Source organism: Chlamydotis macqueenii, chromosome 2 (genome assembly GCF_036417535.1).
Source record: "Chlamydotis macqueenii isolate bChlMac1 chromosome 2, bChlMac1.mat, whole genome shotgun sequence".
In the NCBI taxonomy this organism is placed as follows: domain Eukaryota; kingdom Metazoa; phylum Chordata; class Aves; order Otidiformes; family Otididae; genus Chlamydotis; species Chlamydotis macqueenii.
Genome location: NC_141557.1, coordinates 22,535,830 through 22,556,196, shown reverse-complemented (window position 1 = coordinate 22,556,196; position 20,367 = coordinate 22,535,830). Strand labels below are relative to the sequence as shown.

Below are 20,367 nucleotides of genomic sequence, written 5' to 3'. Positions count from 1 at the left end.
CCTCAAACTTTAAGTTCAATGGCAAGAGGTATTTAGGATTTCTATAAGTTTTGATAATGTCTATGGTACATTAGGAACAGTCTTTCTGATGGCATAAAAATAAATTTACAGTAAAAGTAATTATTGCTTTAATTATCACAATGCCATTAAAATTTCTTATAATTTGAACTTTAAATGGCAAACTTAAAAAAGGCAAATTTCTTATGCTTTGGCCTTTATTACCTAGGTGCAGACATTGATACATTAAAATAGTTTTGAGTGTTTTCTGTATATTTAAATTGTTTTGTAAACTTAATTTGTAATCAGATAAAGTTGTAGTTTTGTGACACTATGTGTACAATTAATAGCTTTTTCTTGACTTCATAGATGTAATATTGTGTTAGCTTTCTAATGCCACAGTGGCAATTAATTTCTCTTCTCACTCACAGTTTCGATACTCCAACTGGTCAGATAAATTACTGATGATACTAGGCACTCTCCTGGCAATAGCCCATGGAAGCAGTCTCCCTATTGCGATGTTAATTTTTGGTGATATGACTGACAGCTTTGTTGCTTCTGGAAATCCAAATTTTACAGGTAAGAATAGATCTGCTATGAAGGGAACAATAACTCATATTAGGAAAATAGCCAGGGAGAGTCAAGCAGCTTGACAGGAGATAGTGATGTCAGAAACCCGAACTTGCTACTATACTATGATACAAATTAGTAATTCTTGTGTTTGCTGTAGTAGAGATACACCCTGGAAATTTTTTTTGCTCCTAATTCTTAGTTTCAGTGTTAGTAGATTTTATTTTTAAATTTTTCAAATTATCCACTACAGTGCACATTCAACAAATGATGCTTAGCTGTGTCTGTGATAAACAGAAAGAGGCCGGTTTTCCATCTCCTGAACATGAGTTCCTGTTGATTCCCTTGCATCAAGTCTGACAATTATAGTCCATGAGGTGAATCAGATCGGTAAAAAAGCACTAATTTTCCCTTGGATCAATTTGTCTAATAGCCTTATTTGCTAAATCAGAAGTACAAAATTGTATTGTGTTTGCATGGCAAGGTTTTGGTAGCAGAGGGGCTACAGGTGTGGCTTCTGTAAGAAGTTGCTAGAAGCTTCCCCTATGTCTGATAGAGCCAATGCCAGCCGGCTCCAAGACTGACCCACCACTGACTAAAGCTGAGCCCATCAGCGACAGTGATAGCATATCTGGGATAACATAGTTAAGAAGGGAGGAAAAAAAACCCCAGCAACTGCAGCGAGAGAAAGGAGTGAGAGTATGTGCGAGAAATAACTCTACAGACAGCAAGGTCAGTGAAGAAGGAGGGAGAGGAGGTGCTCCAGGCGCCAAAGCAGAGATTCCCCTGCAGCACATGGTGAAGACCATGATGAGGCAGGCTGTCCCTCTGCAGCCCATGGAGGCCCATGGAGGAGCAGAGATCCACCTGCAGCCCCTGAAAGACCCCCCACTGGAGCAGGTAGATTTCCCTGAAGTAGGCTGTGACCCTGTAGAGAGCCCATGCTGGAGCAGGATTTCTGACAGGACCTGTGGACCCGTGGAGAGAAGAGCACACACTGGAGCAGGTTTGCTGGCAGGATTTGTGACCCTGTAGTGGACCCACATTGGAGAAGTCTGTTCTTGAAGGACTACACCTCATGGAAGGGACCAAGGCTGGAGCAGTTTGTGAAGAACTGCAGCACATGTTGGAGGACTCATGTTGGAGAAGTTAATGGAGGACTGTCTTCTGTGGGAGAGACCCCATGATGGAGCAGGGGAAGAGTGTGAGGAGTCATAGAATCATAGAATGGTTTGGCTTGGAAGGGACTTTTAAAGGTCATTGAGTTCCAACCCCCCTGCAAGAAGGTGGGACACCTTCCACTAGACCAAGTTACTCAAAGCCCCATCCAACCTGGCCTTGAACACTTCCAGGGATGGGGCATCCACAACTGCTCTGGGCAACCTATTCCAGTGCCTCACCACCCTCACAGTGAAGGATTTCTTCCTTAAATCTAATCTAAATATACTCTCTTCCAGTTTAAAGCCATTACCCCTTGTCTTATCACTGCATGTCCTTGTCAAAAGTCCCTCTCCCCATCTTTCCTATAAGCCCCCTTTAGGTACTGGAAGACCACTCCCAGAGCCTTCTTTTATCCACGCTGAACAGCCCCAACTCTCTCAGCCTGTCCTCATAGGAGAGGTGCTCCAGCCCTCTGATCATCTTTGTGGCACAACTCTGGACTTACTCCAACAAATCTATGTCCTTCTTATGTTGGGGGCTCCAGAGCTGGATGCAGTACTCCAGGTGGGGTCCCATGAGAGCAGAGTAGACGGGCAGAATCACCTCCCTTGACCTGCTGGCCACACTTTTTTTGATGCAGCTGAGGATGCGGTTAGCTTTCTGGGCCACTAGCACACATTGCCAGCTCATGTTGAGCTTCTCATCCACTAGCACCTCCAAGTCCTTCTCTTCAGGGCTGCCTGCAGTCCATTCTCTGCCCAGCCTGGATTTGTGCTTGGGATTGCCCCAACCCACATACAGGACCTTGCACTTGGCCTGGTTGAACTTTGTGAGATTTGCATGGGCCCACCTCTCCAGCCTGTCAAGGTCCTTCTGGATGGCATTTCTTCCCTCCAGCATGTCAACTGCACTACACAGCTTGATGTCGTCAGCAAACCTGCTGAAGGTGCACTCTAGCCCACTGTCCATGTCACCGACAAAGATGTTAAACAGCACCGATCTCAATACCAATCCCTGAGGAACGCCACCTGTCACTGGTCTCCACTTGGACATCAATCCATTGACCGCAACTCTTTGAGTGTGAATATCCAGCCAATTCTTTATCCACTGAGTGATCTAGCTGACAAATCCATGTCTTCCACCCTCTGTAGGCTTCTTTTTTTGTATTTGAGTTTGTCTGGTAGCTCCTTGTTCATCCATGCAGGCCTCCTGATGTTTTTGCCTGACTTCCTCTTTGTGGGGATGCATCACTCCTGAGCTTGCAGAAGGTGATCCTTGAATATTAGCCAGCTTTCTTGGGCCCCTCTTCCCTCCAGGGCTTTATCCCATGGTACTCTACCAAGCAGATCCCTGAAGAGGCCAAATTCTGCTCTGCTGAAGTGCAGGGTAGTTAGCTTGCTGCGCGCCCTCCTTGCTGCCCTAAGGATCTTCAATTCCACCATTTCATGGTCACTGCAGCCAAGGCTGCCCTTGAGCTTCACATTCCCCACCAGCCCCTCCCTGTTAGTTAGAACAAGGTCCAGCATAATACCTCTCCTCGTTCTTGTCCTCCCCCTGAAGAGGAAGGAGCAGCAGAAACGTGTGATGAACTGACTGCAACCCCCATTCCTTATCCCCCTGTGCTGCTGAGGGGGAAGAGGCAGAGAACTCAGAAATAAAGTTAAGCCCAGGAAGAAGAGAGGGGTGTGGTAAAGGTATTTTTGAGATTTGATTTTACTTCTCATTATCCTACTCTGATTTGATTGGTAAAAAATTAAACTCACTTCCCCAAGTTGAGTCTGTTTTGCCATGATGGTTAATTGGTGAATAATGTCTCCCTGTCGTTATTTTGACCCACGAGCCTTTTGTTGTATTTTCTCTCCCCCGTTTATTTGAGGAGGGGAGTGATAGAGCGGCTTTGGTAGGGACCTGGTGTCAGCCAGGGTCAACCCCTCACAGAAATCAAACACAAAGGAGGGAAGGCATGCACCGCTGGATACAAGGGGAAGCGGTGATAGTGTCACTTTGATATCAACTCATGGTTAGACCAGATTACATTTTCCTCTGAACCCACACATTAGGTGTTGAACTTATGAGCAGGTTTGTTGCCTGAAATATTATCCAATAAAATTTTATTAAACATTGTAATAAATATCTATGGTGATACAGGAAAAATAAAGGATGTGACTATTTTCTGTCCTCCATCCATTTTTGCTCTTATTATGCTGCTATAAGACAGAAACATGGGCATACTGCTTTTATCAGAACAAGCAATTTCTGTTTTATTCCTTCTCAAGTACAATAAATGGATCCAATTTTTATGGTGCAAATGCAAAAATACAGCAACTGCAGTCTTTTCAAAACATTTGTCACTAAGTGCTCATGTGAGGGAGTAAAATTTTAGGGCCAACACCAACATTATAGCCGGTATTTTCATAATGCCTTAAGTTATCTACAGTTACTGATTTGATGCCAATGTCTAGGCCTGTATTTTTAATGGGTTTTGGTGTCAGACAAATGCCTTGTGTTTTCAGAAAGAAGAAAACCAAACAGCATTTAATGAATGTTCAGGAAGATCTTTTAATCTCTAGTTATACCAATGTATTTTTGTAGTCAGTGGATTTATTACTAACTTTATATTAGTATAATAATTGTTTTTTAATAGATAGAAGCCTGAATTTTATTAAAATCAGCTTGATTCAAAAGGAGATGTAGCAACTCAAACTTTTATGAACAACATGCAGGAAAACAAAATTGTTAAAACTTCCTCTATTAAAAGTATTCACTGTTTTCTTCCTTTCTAAGGAAACCTTCCCTTATTGAATTCCTCTTTCAATATTCTTGGCAAGCTGGAAGAAGATATGACAAGGTAATTACAAATTGATATTTCCTCTTCTTTTTTTTTAATGTAGACACACATTTCTAGTCAAGCCATTCTTCTCCCACAGATGTTTTGCATACTTTGAACAACATAAAAGCAATGGTTGATTGAATAATGTATGTAACTAAAGATTTGCATATGAGATTTTTTGAGGCACTGGGAGTATTCTTGAACGTGCCAAGCTATTCACAAGTTTCCCTGTAATCTCTCGGTCTCAGCCATCCCACTCCCTTTTCAGGGGAGCTCTGTGTCCCAATGCCATCTGCATTTCCTTCCTTCTTCCTTCCTGTGAATTTATGAACAGTGATTGTTATGATAAAAAATTATATTATCACCCATCAATACCCTGAGCTTGGGTGATTCACTGATAAAAAGCAGAATCAAAATTGCTAGATAGTATCTACTTTGATACCAAAGCATCAAGTTCAACTAAATTACTTGGACTACAGAAATAGGGGGTTAGGTTATACACAACCTGAAATCTAGCATTCTAGAGCTGGCAGTAGCAGAAGACAATTGTCAGTAGGTGCTTCTGCTACAAAGCTTCATAAAGAGAAGGGCAAATAAACAGAAACATCAGCTGCCAATGGATAATGTTTTGGTAAGGGGTTTTATTAACCACTGTTCATGGATTTGGTTTATGCAGAATGTCTATCATCATGTGCATTTTCTTGTACCACTTCAGCTTCTGTTCTCCAGGTTGAAGTCTGTTCTTCATTAGGTATTGAAAAACTTCTGAGATTTCAGGAATGTTGACGAGGCCTTCAAGGCAATTGTCTTTTCTGAAGAGAAGGGGATAAGGCATTCACTCTAGTAACTTTTGCTGTTTTGTATTGAAGTGCATTGTAATTTCTGGTAATACTGGACTGTAAACTTATAGATCATTTAGCTTAAGTAGTTAAGTTTCTAATTTAAAAGAAAAAATCTGTTTACACCAAAAAAAAGTTACGGTAACTGTCCTGTGTTTAGTAAATACCTGATGCCTCATTGCACAACATTTTAGAAGTTTGTCTTATGTTTATTCTAAAGGAACTTTAAAAATAGTTGTTCTTACTACATATGCAATTATAGAATTCCTTTTCTGAAACTCACTGAGATCTCAAACTCCAGCATATATTTTGACAACTCCAGTAGTTTTATAAAGTGTAATTTAAACAGCAATTCCTGTTAAAATGTAAAATTAGGTAATTTGAATTTAATTGAGTGTTCTGTTATTCTTGCAAATGTAAAAAAAATACCTGATTTATTTTCTCTGTTGCAGTTAATGATTCTCTATATTTCTACCTATTTAATTATCTCATTCTGGTAACTGGTCTTATGGTTGGATTGCCTTTAAAACTGTATCACTTGCTCTTATTAATTTATCTTAATTTTAAAGATATTTGTGTTAGTGTTTTCTATTTTTAAATGAAAGTAATGACACAGCTTTAAAATCTACATATTTTATTTTTTTTTTTTCTACTCAAGCATATCTAACCTGTTTTTTCAGAGCAGGATGTACTAGAATTACACAGGGTATTACTGGCCCTTATAGCACAGGAGTAGTGTGTAAATCAGTGTGTCATTTATAAGTCTTTTAGACCAACGATCAATCAGAACTATTTTTGATTAATGGTTTGGGATTCTTTTAATCTCTAGACTGATACCACATAATCTTATCTAAAAACAATAGGAATCCTCCCACTGTCCTCAGTGGGCTGTTGTCTACGAGTCACGACTGCTGAAAGAACAAAGAGTACAAGAAAACAGACATGCTGACACAAAGAAAATGTAAATGTGAATATAGATCTACATCAACATCTAAATGTTCAGAACTGCCTGTTCTTATGACCCTAAGAGATGTTTGAGGGAGATCTTGTGTTTAACATCATGCATGCCACCTTGTCGTTTAGACATTAACTCAAAGTACAAGTATGAACAAAAAGCAGCCTGAGTTTCTCTTTAGAAACAAACTGTTGAATGAGGAATGTATTACTTATTAGTAGCACAGGAATAAGTTATCTTTTCTAAAGTTTCCAGATAGAGCCTTGAGTTAGTGTTTTCACTGGTTTGAAGAAGCAGCTATTTGTACCCACGCCTTGTCTCTCTAAGAACACCTACCAGCAGGTCAAATAATAACAAAAATTGTTTACAAGGGCAAAGTTCTCACACAGATGTGTTCAAGTACTGAACTATACCCGTGGACTTGGTTATGTTTATTACTGAAACAACAGTTTGCCTAAACCCTAACTATTTCTCAAGAGAAAAAGAATCATTATTTTACAATGCAGTGAGCATTTACTCTCTGTTAAGTTTCAGCAGTGAATTTACAGAATATGTTTTATCAGCATGGAATCTGTCAAAGATATCGATCCCTTTTGATACAATTTGTCATGAAACAAAATCCAAGCATAAACCAATTCTTTGAAGTGATGTAACATCATAAAGTAATTGCCTAAAGTAATTACTGCTGAATTTTGAAGCCGTGTTCTTGGTTTTAGTTTGGTGTGGAGAGTCTTAACGGACCCGAGTATGATTGAAGTCAATATTCAACTAACCGGCACTCAGTTAGGCATTAACCCATTTTTATTAAACAGCTTAGATAAAGCTCATTTCATAATGACTATAGTTCCAAAGTTCGTGATTAAACTATATGGTATCCTAGCCACAAAAAAAGACTGCATTAAAATTTGAAAAGTTTCATTTTTAAAGCCGTTCTCTCCTTTTTTGAGCAGAGCATTTGCACACAGATTCCTGCAGTTTGCTCCTGCCAAGTTTCATGCTACAGTTCTAATGAATCAGTATGCTTAACTTACTACATGTGAGTGAGTGTCCTAAGAGTTCTAAAGCTTTTTGCTTTGGCTAATTATTTCCTTTTATATACATGCACTCTTACAATCACATGTAATCTGCACCACAAATATTTAGCCATGTTTTACAAACAGGGCATCAGTTCAGTTACATTTTTCTGGTTTAAGTTCACCTGTAACTGATTCTGATGTCAATGTATATATAGTAATACTATATATAGTATTCTCAAACCGGGAAATATTTAAAGCATCAAGGCATATATATACTTATATAGATAGGCATGTTGTATGATGTAAATATGTGTGTGAATATGGGTAAATATCATTAGATCTGTCTATATGTGTTAAAACAAAAATGTTACAGAGTTTTTGGAAATGATACATTTAAGTGAAAAGGATATTATCTCTAAAATATAGTTCTAAAACAATCTTATGAGAAAATATATACTACTACAGGCCGGTCAGCCTCACCTCTGTGCCTGGCAAGGTCATGGAGCAGATTCTCCTGGAAACCATGCTAAGGCACATGGAGAGCAAGGAGGTGGTTGGTGACAGCCAACATGGCTTCACCAAGGGCAGATCGTGACTGACCAATTTGGTGGCCTTCTATGACGGGGTGACGGCATCGGTGGACAAGGGACGAGCAACTGACATCATCTACCTGGACTTGTGCAAAGCTTTTGACACTGTCCCGCACGACATCCTTCTCTCTAAACTAGAGAGACATGGGTTTGATGGACGGACCACTCAGTGGATAAGGAGTTGGCTGGATGGCCGCACTCCACTCAGAGAGTGGTGGTCAACGGCTCAATGTCCATGTGGAGACCAGTCACGAGTGGCGTCCCTCAGGGGTCCGTGCTGGGCCCAGCCCTGTTCAACATCTTTGTCGGCGACATGGACAGTGGGATAGAGTGCACCCTCAGCAAGTTCGCCGACGACACCAAGTTGTGTCGTGCCATCGACACGCTGGAAGGGAGGGATGCTATCCAGAGGGACCTTGACTGGCTGGAGAGGTGGGCCCGTGCCAGCCTCATGAAGTTCAACCAGGCCAAGTGCAAGGTCCTGCACCTGGGTCATGGCAATCCCAGGCACAAATACAGGCTAGCGGGGAATGGATTGAGAGCAGCCCTGAGGAGAAGGACTTGGGTGTGCTGGTGGATGAGAAGCTTAACATGAGCAGGCAATGCGCCCTTGCGGCCCAGAAGGCCAACCGCATCCTGGGCTGCATCAAGAGAAGTGTGGCCAGCAGGTCGAGGGAGGTGATTCTCCCCCTCTACTCTGCCCTGGTGAGACCCCACCTGGAGTACTGTGTCCAGTTCTGGAGCCCCCAACACAAGAAGGACATGGACCAGTTGGAGAAGGTCCAGAGGAGGGCCATGAAGATGATAAAAGGGCTGGAGCACCTCTCTTATGAGGACAGGCTGAGAGAGTTGGGGCTGTTCAGCCTGGAGAAGAGGAGGCTCCGGGGAGACCTGATAGCGGTCTTCCAGTACCTCAAGGGGGCCTACAAGAAAGATGGGGAAAGGCTGCTTAGTAGGGCCTGTTGCGATAGGACGAGAGGTAATGGTTTTAAAATAGAGTGGGGTAGATTTAGATTAGAAATTAGGAAAAAATTTTTTACGATGCGAGTTATAGAACACTGGAACGGGTTGCCCAGAAAGGTGGAGGCCCCATCCCTGGAAACGTTCAAGGCCAGGTTGGATGAGGCTCTGAATAACCTGATCTAGTTGGGGATGTCCCTGCTCCTTGCAGGGGGGTTGGACTAGATGACCTTTGAAGGTCCCTTCCAACCCTAACCATTCTATGATTCTATGATTCTATATTAACAAAAAGTAATTCCTGTCTAACAATAGCTTTGTTTTGTTTATTACATATCTGAAAACTGAGATTAAATACTACTCATATAAAACTTTGCAAGTTTTACAGAGAAGTGTCAACTCTAGTATAAACATATAAACTCTAATTCAGGTCTGAAACAGAAGAAGTAAGCATCAAGCTAAATACTGACTAGCAAGGTAATTAAAACTAGTTTCAGAGGATCTTGCTTGTTTTTTTTCTTTCAGATATGCATACTACTATTCTGCAATAGCAGCTGGTGTTCTTCTTGCTGCTTATATCCAGACTTCATTTTGGACCCTAGCAGCAGGGCGGCAAATAAAAAAAATTAGAGAAAAATTTTTTCATGCAATTATGAGACAGGAAATTGGATGGTTTGATGTAAATGACGCAGGAGAACTTACCACACGTCTTCTAGAGTAAGTATACTGTTCTTTTCCCAATGTTATTTCATCTTATTAAGCATGTATGAGAGACAATTTTTTTATTTTTTGTTTTTAAATTTAATTATTTAATTGTTAAATTAAATTTCACTGTGAAATTAAATTTAATTATTTCATTGTCAAATGAAGTTCTCAAGTTTTCTCATGGAGAGTCTCAGAGACTGTACTTCTAATACTTCTGATACTGGACTGTCATAAGGATATCCAAAAAGCATTTTGATAAGTTCCCTTGAACTCTGAGGATGAGTAAAGCCCAGCCTATGAAATTACCCCCATGAAGAGAATACATAGTTAATTTCTGGGCACACTGAGGACTGAATAGAGTGCTAACTGACTGCAGCATTGTGAACAGCTTTAACTGCATAACAGGCTATTCCTTTCTCTTTGCGTACACGAAAGGCTCTATCTTTTTTTTTTTCCAGATATCCCACAGTTTCCAAACAGATCAAAACTTTGGAATTAAGAAAGTGAGAGTAACTTTGCACTGTAGTCAGAATTTCAGCCTTTTCAGACAAACCAGGTTTACATTTTCACAAGAAATATGACATTTTCCTCGACTACGCCATGTAGTGCTTTATCTTGAAGCAAACTGGTGTTTGGAAGTCATTGAATAATAAAGATTGTCCTCTATACAGTTGCCCATGTAACAAAACTGAAAAGCTTTCCTGTGCTTTCTATGTTTTCCTTTCTGTCTGGATGTAATTTGTTTTTCAGTGATGTCTCCAAGATTAATGAAGGAATAGGTGATAAAATTGGATTGCTTGTGCAAGCAGTAGCAACATTTGCAACAGGATTTATTGTTGGTCTCATAAGAGGATGGAAATTAACCCTTGTAATACTAGCAGTCAGTCCTGTCCTGGGACTTTCAGCAGCCCTCTGGGCAAAGGTAGGTTAACATACATCCAGTATCAGGTTTTATATTAATGAGACATAATGAAATAAATCTACATATCTGTAATTCTTACTTTTAGAATGTATTGCTTAGAACAGTTCTAGCTTTAGACAACGTCTATGCACATAAGCTCTTAGATGAACTGTATGTAAGTACCCTCATGTAGTTTATTATAATTCCCGTAGATTGGACAGAATTGTCTGATTTGAAGCTGTTTCTGGCAATATAGAATATTTTTGTATAGCGAAGGAAGCAAGATGTACGAGTAGAATCTACATCTGTAACTCTGAAACTTCATCCACATGAGTACTTTTTCAGTTGACAGGAATAATTGCACCTCCTGAAAAACAAGTGAATAAATTAGACCAAGCCTTGATCTCAGACACAGAGTTTGTTTTCAGAGTTGTTAACAGCTTTGGTAAGAAATTTTAGACAGACTTAGGTAAGAGAAGTACTAAATTACCATGAAATTGGAGTGACTTATATTTGTAGTTTGGAAGCCTTCAGATTTTATAGTATTTTATTTCCCTTATATTTCAAAGATCATGTAAGCCTTCTCTGTCTTCAGTGAGTGTATTGTGGAAATGGTAGGAGTGGAGAAGCATGTGCTACATATCTGCTAGCTAAGAGTCTTGATGGACTGTGGCCAATTAATGTAAGCTATGGAGCCCTCTAGCTAACATTGCCAGAGATGAGAATGACCTGAGGAGATCTGCCTGAGGAGAGCCACACCAGCTCAGTATGAGTAGTCATCTAATCTCCTGCACTGAGTGAAAGCAGAGTGGAAAATTCATGCCTTAGTTGCTGAGAATGGATAATGTTGAATTCATAGTGGACTTAAGGATTTTGATACTGAATATATACATAATATAAACAAAAGGCTTCATACTGGAAGAAAGTAACTGTGATAAAAGCCATTATGAGGTGCTTGAGCTCATTCTGTTTTTCTGAAGTAAAAATAATTGATCCTGCATTAGGTTCTCTCTGCTTTCACTGACAAAGAACAAGCTGCATATGCAAAAGCAGGTGCTGTTGCAGAGGAAGTTCTGGCAGCAGTCCGTACTGTAATAGCTTTTGGAGGACAGGAAAAAGAAATTAAAAGGTAAGAGCAATGTTTGCTTTCATCAGCTGATTTTAAAAGTACTCACTTCAGATGGTTTGAAATTTTCTTGTATCTTTGCTGTTCAAAATCTGTCAAAGCAAGTAAGTCTTGTGATTCCTGCTTTTTTAGGTAGTGGGAAATTGTTACAGGCTCTTATGAGTTCCACTACATGTTGAAAGACAATTAGTTATTTTTTCTAGAAAATGACAAAAGAAGTTGATAAACTGTATCTACTTTTGAAAGTGTACAAACTACTTCAAACATCACAGTGAGAGCTTTAGACAAAAAAAAAGGCCCTGCCATGAGAAGAGATGATGGTATCCTTGGCAATCTGATTACTCAGTAGTTGTTGTGAAGGTACTAATAAACAATGTTTCTATTTCCACTATACTGTAAAACATCGTTCTTGTGATATATTTTAACCTTTTATCTTAAGCTAACAATTATAATCTCAGAACTTATAATGAATAGTTCACGGTCAAAGTTCACTGACCTGCAGGTTATTTAAGGAACTTGAACACAAGTCCCTGAACTGCAATGCCCTTTTTTTTTTTTCTATGCACCAGGTTGACCTGATGTTGGCCTTTTTTGGAGTTACCTTAAAGTCTCTGTGCCTGACTACTAAGCTTACCTTTATACAGTCTTAGGGTTATATTTTTTATACATATCTTGTTGTACTTTGTCAGCATTCTTTTTTCTAATTCATCCACAGAGTTTTTGGTGCTGTATGCCATGGTACAAGTCTGAGTCTATTTTGGACTTCTATCTTTCTTCCAGATACCATAAAAATTTAGAAGATGCTAAAAAGATTGGAATAAAAAAGGCAATTACAGCAAATATTTCTATGGGTGCTGCTTTCTTACTGATATATGCATCATATGCACTGGCCTTCTGGTATGGAACTACCTTGGTCTTAAGTGATGATTACACCATTGGCAAGGTTCTTACAGTAAGTATTAATGAGTAAATTCCAAATAATAATGAGAAATACTAAAGAAAATACATTAAAGTATATATTTGGAACTTATTTGAGTTTAATAACAATTATGTGCCAAAATCGGCAAAATAGCATCCCTTCTTCTTCACAAAAAGATTCTCACCACATAACTCCACATGTTGGTTCTATAGTATCTCAAAACCTACATCAAGTCAAATAAAACATAGATTATTTTCAACTTCTTCTACATCTTTTCTCACTTCCATAAGATCAGACTGATACAGAAACAGTTAAATGAAAATCTGAAGTACAGTACCCTTCCTAGTTGCTATTTGTTTTCAGGTTTGTATGACTAAATATATATTCAGAGTGCAGAAGCAAATAGTTTTTTTTTTAGCTGTTGTCATTTTATTGATACTTTTCTTATATTTTGCACCATAAGAGCCTGGAATCACTTCTCAGTATTTTTAGAAATCGAGGGGGAGAAACACATACTCGTGCCTAGGAAATATATCACTATCTAACCAAAGGAAGAAAACTATAAGTTATAACTTAAATTCTTCTCTTTCCATTTGAATTTGGGATGAGATATCAAACAAATATGGTAAGAAGATGTCCTGATTTGGGCTGGGCTAGAGTTAATTTTTCTTCTTAGTAGCTGGTATAGTGCTATGTTATGGATTTAGTAGGAGATTAATATTGATAACACACTGAAATTTTTAGTTGCTGCTAAGTAGTGTTTATACCAAGTCAAGGACTTTTCAGGTTCCCATGCTCTGCCAGCAGAGAGGTGGACGAGAAGCTGGGAAGGAATATAGCCAGGACAGCTGACCCCAGCTGGCCAAAGGGAAGTTCATACTACATAACACCATGCTCATTATATAAACTGGAGAGTTGGCCAGGCAGGGCGTGAATTGCTGCTTGGGGATGTCCTGGGCATCAGCCACTGGGTGGTGGGCAATTGCCTTGTCCATCACTTGTTTTGTATATTCTATTATTATTATTATTATTTCTTCCTTTGCTGTCCTATTAAACTGTCTTTATCTCAACCCACAAGTTTTACCATTTTTATTTCCAGTTCTCCTCTCTCACTCCAGTGGAGGGGGAAGGAGTGAGCAAGCAGCTGTGTGGTAGCTAGTTGCTAGCTGGGGTTAAACCATGGCAGAAGAATAACTTTGTTAACCATGATGAAATCCTGCCAGGCAACCATATGTATATACTTATATCTTTTTTAAACAACCTGCTTTTTTTTTTAATTTATGAATCACTGAACTTTGCAAAAAAAATGGCTCTGATATGTGCTATTTGCTCTTTTGAACCTGCCTATATTTTTAAAGGCAGGCAGGCTGGCATACAGAACATCTCAGTGAGGTTCATACCCTTGTGTGTAATTTTTTCAGTTCAAATTATTCTCAGTTTCTGTTGTCTATGCTGTAGTTAAATGGAATCATGTTTTTATAACATGGACTGGAGGATGTTACCTTATTGGGTATCACATCTGAGAATAACCACTGCTGGAGAGAAGATGATGGGTGTGATGAACCTTTGCTCTGACATACTATAGCTGTTATTACGATCTCTGAGCAATGTATTTTTATTATTATATTGCTGAAAGCAATAAAGTACTCTTCTCTGAGAAAATAATACATTTTTTCTTTTTCTATTTTTCCTTGTTTGCTCACACTCGCAGAGGGACCCTTTATCACTTTGTGATGGGGAAGTTAGATTTGCATACTTCTATTTCACTGTCACTTTGAAAGCTGAATGACAGTCCTTTGCATATTTGTCTTTGTTCCATTGGAAGATATGCAATATACCTGCTGTTCTTTGGAACATCTTTTGCCAAAGAATGAATTAGTACAATAAGTCCTGAGACATTAAGTGTAATTATTCATTTTTGGCATAGATTTTGCATTGATTCACTTCTTATCAATGTGTTTGTAACATTCACATTGTGCAGGAACTCAGTTCTCAGCTGAATCTTAAAAAGCCCTTTTCTTAATATTTTTCTCTGTTTCAGAGGGACCCTTTCATTTTTTTTCCTATAATTTTAGGTTCCTTAAACTTCCATTAACCAACATGGAGTCTCCTGACCCAAAGATATGTAATGTAAATAAATGAATGTAATTTGTTGCTTAAATAAGAATTTATATATGTCACCATAAACATTTCTTTCAGGTCTTTTTTTCTGTATTGATCGGAGCTTTCAGTATTGGACAGACTGCTCCAAGCATAGAGGCATTTGCTAGTGCAAGAGGAGCTGCTTATACAGTCTTTAATATCATAGACAATGTGAGTATCTTTGCCTTCACTCTCATTTCAAAACTGAGAGATCCTTCTTTTTAAAGTGCAGGAACTATTTATGGGTATGAAGTTAGTGAGAGTAAACAACAGTGCGTAAAATAAGCATAAATATAAACATAAAAGCAGATATAATGTATAATTAGTATTAGTCAGTTCCTCTTTGTCTTCTAGAGTTATTAGTTCTTGCTTCAGAGGTAAAAGTATGGGATCTCTGAATCACTTGGTGTTGGAGGTATCCTTTAATGTTTTATCAGGAAGAGCACATCTATGGTGCAACATAGATACGTGATTACAGCTGATGTAGGTATATGAGCATAGGTTTCAAGGTATCAGTGACACCACCAGTAGCGTGAATGTTGGCAAATCAGTAAAACACAACCTGCTAACCTGGATATGTACTTCAATTGCCAAGAGAGTCTGAAATCAGGGACGCTGTGATTTTACTAGCTAATGGAGCTCTATGAAATGCAATTGCATGTTTTGGATTATTGTTAAGACATGCTTCAAGTTCTAGACCGGCCCTGGACAGAAGCAAAACCAGTGATAATTAAGAACTCCATTTCTACTTAATGGTAACAAATTGTTTCAGCAGAAAGGGCAAAGCTATAAATGAACAGAGTATGAACAGCTCATTGCAGATGATCTATTCAGGTTAATCCTCAGGCAGTGAAATGAATCTCAAATTGCAGTTAGCTGTGGGTACAGTCTTGAAGACAATGTACTAAATTCACACAAAAACTTAAGTGGAGAAATTACAAACGTTTTCTTGCACGAGCGGATCATCAATCTAGTAAGAAGGCAGCAAAACATCATGCAATTTGCATGTTTCAGAAATCTCACTTAGATTACTTTAAAATTACATTTAATATCTCTGCAGAATAATGGTGCACACTAGGGCTTTTTATGAAAAAAATTATTAGGAAATAAGTTGGGTTTTTTTCTTTTTTTTTTTTTTCTTTATTTTGTATTTTATTTTGCACAGGAACCTCAAATTGACAGTTATTCAGAGGCAGGTTACAAACCAGACCACATTAAAGGGAACTTGGAATTACAAAATGTTTACTTCAATTATCCATCCAGACCAGATGTTGAGGTACTGTAAATGAAACTTTATCCATTTTACAGTTAAATACATGGATCGTTTGTTAGGAAAAAAATGTCACATTAATAAAATTTTGTTGAAAATATAACAATTCCGAGTTCATTCTCTCATGTATATAAAACTACTTTGCCATCACAGTGTTTTTAGCTAGAATTGTTTACACATTAGCTAAACATGTTAAGTTTTATGAATAATTTTCTGTCTAAAGCTATAGTCAATGTGGCTATGCAGTAAAACTTAAAGATTTATTGCTGTCAGGATCTAAATTTATGCATCTAACCCAAGTGTTTGTGTATAGTAATAATAATGAGATAGTGGGTTTCAAAAGTACCTGTGATGCAGCTCTGTTAAGACTATATCTCACCAGTTAAAGAAAGCAGATCCATCAAGGGCTTGTTATATATGGAATAGAGATCAGAATCTGTATTTGTCTGTCTAGACAGAGAAAAAGTTTGCTTTTTAAAGCACTGTCATAAATCCAGAGTCTTAATGCAGTGGAGGTGGAAGACATTTGAATGATTTCTGAAAATATTTTCATGAAGAGTGTCTTTGCACTATGTAACTATTTCCTTCCCTACCTTGAAGAAAAATCACTGATCTTGATAAAAGAGTCTTTCTTACTTTTGATAGGCAGAAAGGAAAGACATAGAGCTTTCTTTTTAAGCCATTTTTACTCATAAATACGTTACATATTTTGGCTTTTTCTTCTATGAAGAAAGTGAATAAAGTGAATGTGCTTGATTTTTCTTCAAATAGAGATACAAATGAAAAAAACAACTATGATCTCAGTGCATTATTTTATAAGTTTATACAGGTGCAATACAAATAGATATTTCTCCTCCATGGTTTCAGAGATAATAATTATAGGAAGTTAAGGCTACACCAAACACTTAGTAGATATTTCATAAATTCTAATAAAGAGAAAAATGAGGAGGTCAAATAACTCAGGGTAGTTTATTTCTGCCTAAGTTTAATCGACCTGACTTTTGAGTTAACTCTTCTTTTCAACATGATTAAGTGCAGCAAACTAACCGACAGGCACGATGAAGACTGAAAGTTACTTCCTATCTCACTAGACTGATTTATTTGCTGTCCTTACTCTCTCTCCTTTGTTTGATTTAAGTTGTTACAAACAGCCTAAATGAGTTTATTTATGGATTTTATTTTGGTATAGGAAAAAGGCTCTGATCAACAGTCCACTGAAATCAGTGGTATTCCACAGGTTTTAGATCAACTTCTATTTGCTACTTTATTTACATTAGATTTGTTTGAGTTGTTCTATACAATGTCTATAGACTAAATGATATATAGCATTATGACCAGAAGATTAAATAAGACTGCTTAATAAATTTTCAGCTGTTATGTTGGCCTTCTTGTTTGGTCTGAAAACATTACAGCAAAATAAGACATACTTAAAGTTATGATTTGTCTATGCCTCTTGTTCCTAAACAGTGACGTATATTTCGCTTGTAAAGCACACAGATATTGGTACTAAAGGTGAAGAGGCAGTGGTAGTGCTGAGGGTAGAAATTTAGGAAGAAAGAGATGGTGACAAGGACACAGGGCTGTGAAGCACTGGGAAGTACATTGGGAGAGTATTGGAACGTATCGATGCATGGCTGTACATTTAGAATGGAAAAATGCACTTAGCCGTGATCCAGATGCTGACATTCAGGTATGCATAGTTCATTGTAGCCTAGTCCTTCTATAAGACTAATCAGCAAAACATATGCTTTTCTCCAATTTTATACGTATTTCCAACCACGGAAGTTGTACAAAGTAATGAAAGCTGTACAGACTCCTGTACAGACTTTTGTTGCATAAAGTAGAAACGAAACCACTTTATTCCTTTATTCCTATTGTTGTATCTTCTCACTACTCAGGAGAGCAGGTTAAGCAGAAAGGTGGGTAAAATCAAATATACATGGCATGGACATGTTAACTGCATGTCTGTTCTCCAGCCCCACTACACAGCCAAATACAGGTTATATTCTTGAAAATAAAATTAAACAGCAATTCCATGGCACCAATGAGCTATATTTATCCTTTGTAAGAGTCCAAGGAAGACAAAACTTTATACCTCCGTGGTTGTGAAATGCTGTATTTTATACTGACCTGTACAAAAATGTTACGTATTGTACAATGAAATGTCACCATTGGACAGAAGCCCCACCAGCAATTCCAATTGAAAGAGGAAAAATTAATGATACTTCAAGGTTACTAAAATTACTTCCCCTCAAAAAAAATACTGTAGAGTATATTCTGTCACTTTTAACTATGACCTATGACATACTGTACAATAGTTTTCCTGTAGTTTGCATGGTTCATTAAAGAAAGAGGTGAGGCAACATAATATAGAAAGATTGCATCATATAAACTCACACGTTTATAAATTTTATTTTGTACCAGATTCTGCTGTCAATATGAAAGATATTTCATTGTATTCTTTACAGTTTCTTCAAATTTATAGTAACATTTTTACATACTATTGTGATTTTGGTTACCTTTCTTATATGCGCAGATACTGAAGGGCTTGAATCTCAAGATTCCCTGTGGCCAGACAGTGGCCCTGGTTGGTGGCAGTGGCTGTGGGAAAAGTACAACTGTTCAGCTCATTCAGAGATTTTACGATCCGAAGGAAGGCAGGGTAAGATACCTCAAGTGGGATGACTGCGTTGTGTGTCACAATTATTGGAAGTCTAGTTCTGGCCTCACTGCACTTGTTCCAATGACATGGCAAAGTCTCCCCTAAAAAGCCACATGCCAACCTGGGGAGAGAGGTTCCTTGACCAAAACACCTAGTAAACAATTTTTATCTGCTGCTTCCTTTTGTTTAGGTTACCATTGATGGGCAGGATATTAAGACCTTAAACTTAAGATATCTGCGTGAGATTATTGGTGTGGTGAATCAGGAGCCTGTGCTCTTTGCTACTACTATTGCAGAAAATATTCGTTATGGCCGTGAGGACGTCACCATGGAAGAGATTGAAAAAGCTACCAAAGAGGCTAATGCTTACGACTTCATCATGAAGCTACCCAATGTAAGCAACCAGCTGTCCTGCTGAAATAATTTCTCCTAAACCTTCTTATGCCAAATTGTTCCTTAGAAGAGATTCTTGTAAACAGAGGAAGCTATCACTGGAGCTGCGAATAAGCAGAACTGTGCAGAGCTTCCTCACACCTTTTGAGAATAATGTTAATTTTAAATCTTTAAGTCATGACTTGGTGGGCATTTGAAGAATTATTAGAATTCCAGGGACACAAAGGATTAGGCAGGTATAGCCAAGTGAGTGTTTATCCTGTAGTATTTTAGAGGAAGGAGAAGATGCTGCTGGATTCACTAGCACTGATGTGCCTTTTCTTGGAGAAAGGACTGTGCCACTGAGTGTTTTGGAAATGTGTGTGGTTGTCTTGTAGAAGTTTGAAACTGTGGTTGGAGAAAGAGGGGCACAGCTGAGTGGAGGCCAGAAGCAAAGAATAGCAATTGCCCGAGCTCTTGTTCGCAATCCTAAAATTCTTCTGCTTGATGAGGCAACGTCAGCTTTGGATACGGAGAGTGAATCAGTTGTGCAGGCAGCCCTGGACAAGGTCAGTAGTGTTCTAAAATGAAGCAGGTAAGCAGGAGCCTAATATTTACTTTTTTTTTCCTGGACATTTGTTGAAAGTGCTGCAAGCAATAGAGACCCTTAAAACATGAAAGGTAAACTTGGATTCATCAAGTATTCTCTGTACATAGAATTTTTGAGATCCTGCAGATATTACGGAGAGGAATCTTGTTTCAAGTGAGAATATGGAATTATATTTTCTGCATTATTAAGCTTAAATCAATTCTTCTCTTGCTGTAAATACCATCACCCGCAATTATCTGTCTTACTGACATGCATATTGTTGTCAGTCACCTACTTAATTAACTTGTGTTGAAAAGCCACTATAAGATCTCCCTGGAGCCTCCTCTTCTCCAGGCTGAACAACCCCAACTCTTTCAGCCTTTCTTCATAGGAGAGCTCTTTCAGCCCTTTGATCATATTTGTGGCGCTCCTTTGAATCCGGTCTAAGAGGCCCGTATCTTTCCTGTACTGTCGATTCCAGACCTGGATGCAGTACTGCAGATGGGGTCTTACAAGGGCAGGATCACCTCCTTCGACCTGCTAGCCACACTTCTTTTTATGCAGCCTAGGATAAAATTGGCTGTCTGGAATGCAAGAGCACATATTTGGTTCATGTCCAATTTTTGATCCACCAGCTTCTCTGCAGGGCTGATCTCAATCCATTCATCCCCCAGCCTGTATTGATATTGAGAATTGCCCTGACTCAGGTGCAGGGCCTTGCACTTGGCCTTGTGGAACACCATGAGGTTTGCTCAGGCCCCCACTC

General features: G+C 38.5%; 1 protein-coding gene across 3 annotated transcripts in view; it reads left to right on the top strand.

Moving 5' to 3' along the window:
• The window catches only part of ABCB1 (ATP binding cassette subfamily B member 1), a 61,337-nt gene that overhangs the window by 15,848 nt on the left and 25,122 nt on the right, over positions 1 to 20,367 (top strand). For all 3 annotated transcript variants that reach the window (XM_086742240.1, XM_086742238.1, XM_086742239.1), the window contains 11 exons: positions 429 to 576; positions 4,513 to 4,576; positions 9,441 to 9,632; positions 10,371 to 10,542; positions 11,526 to 11,650; positions 12,428 to 12,599; positions 14,766 to 14,879; positions 15,874 to 15,984; positions 18,515 to 18,640; positions 18,831 to 19,034; positions 19,411 to 19,581. In XM_086742240.1, coding sequence (XP_086598366.1) covers positions 429 to 576; positions 4,513 to 4,576; positions 9,441 to 9,632; positions 10,371 to 10,542; positions 11,526 to 11,650; positions 12,428 to 12,599; positions 14,766 to 14,879; positions 15,874 to 15,984; positions 18,515 to 18,640; positions 18,831 to 19,034; positions 19,411 to 19,581 — 1,599 coding nt within the window. The remainder of the gene's footprint in view (positions 1 to 428; positions 577 to 4,512; positions 4,577 to 9,440; positions 9,633 to 10,370; positions 10,543 to 11,525; positions 11,651 to 12,427; positions 12,600 to 14,765; positions 14,880 to 15,873; positions 15,985 to 18,514; positions 18,641 to 18,830; positions 19,035 to 19,410; positions 19,582 to 20,367) is intronic.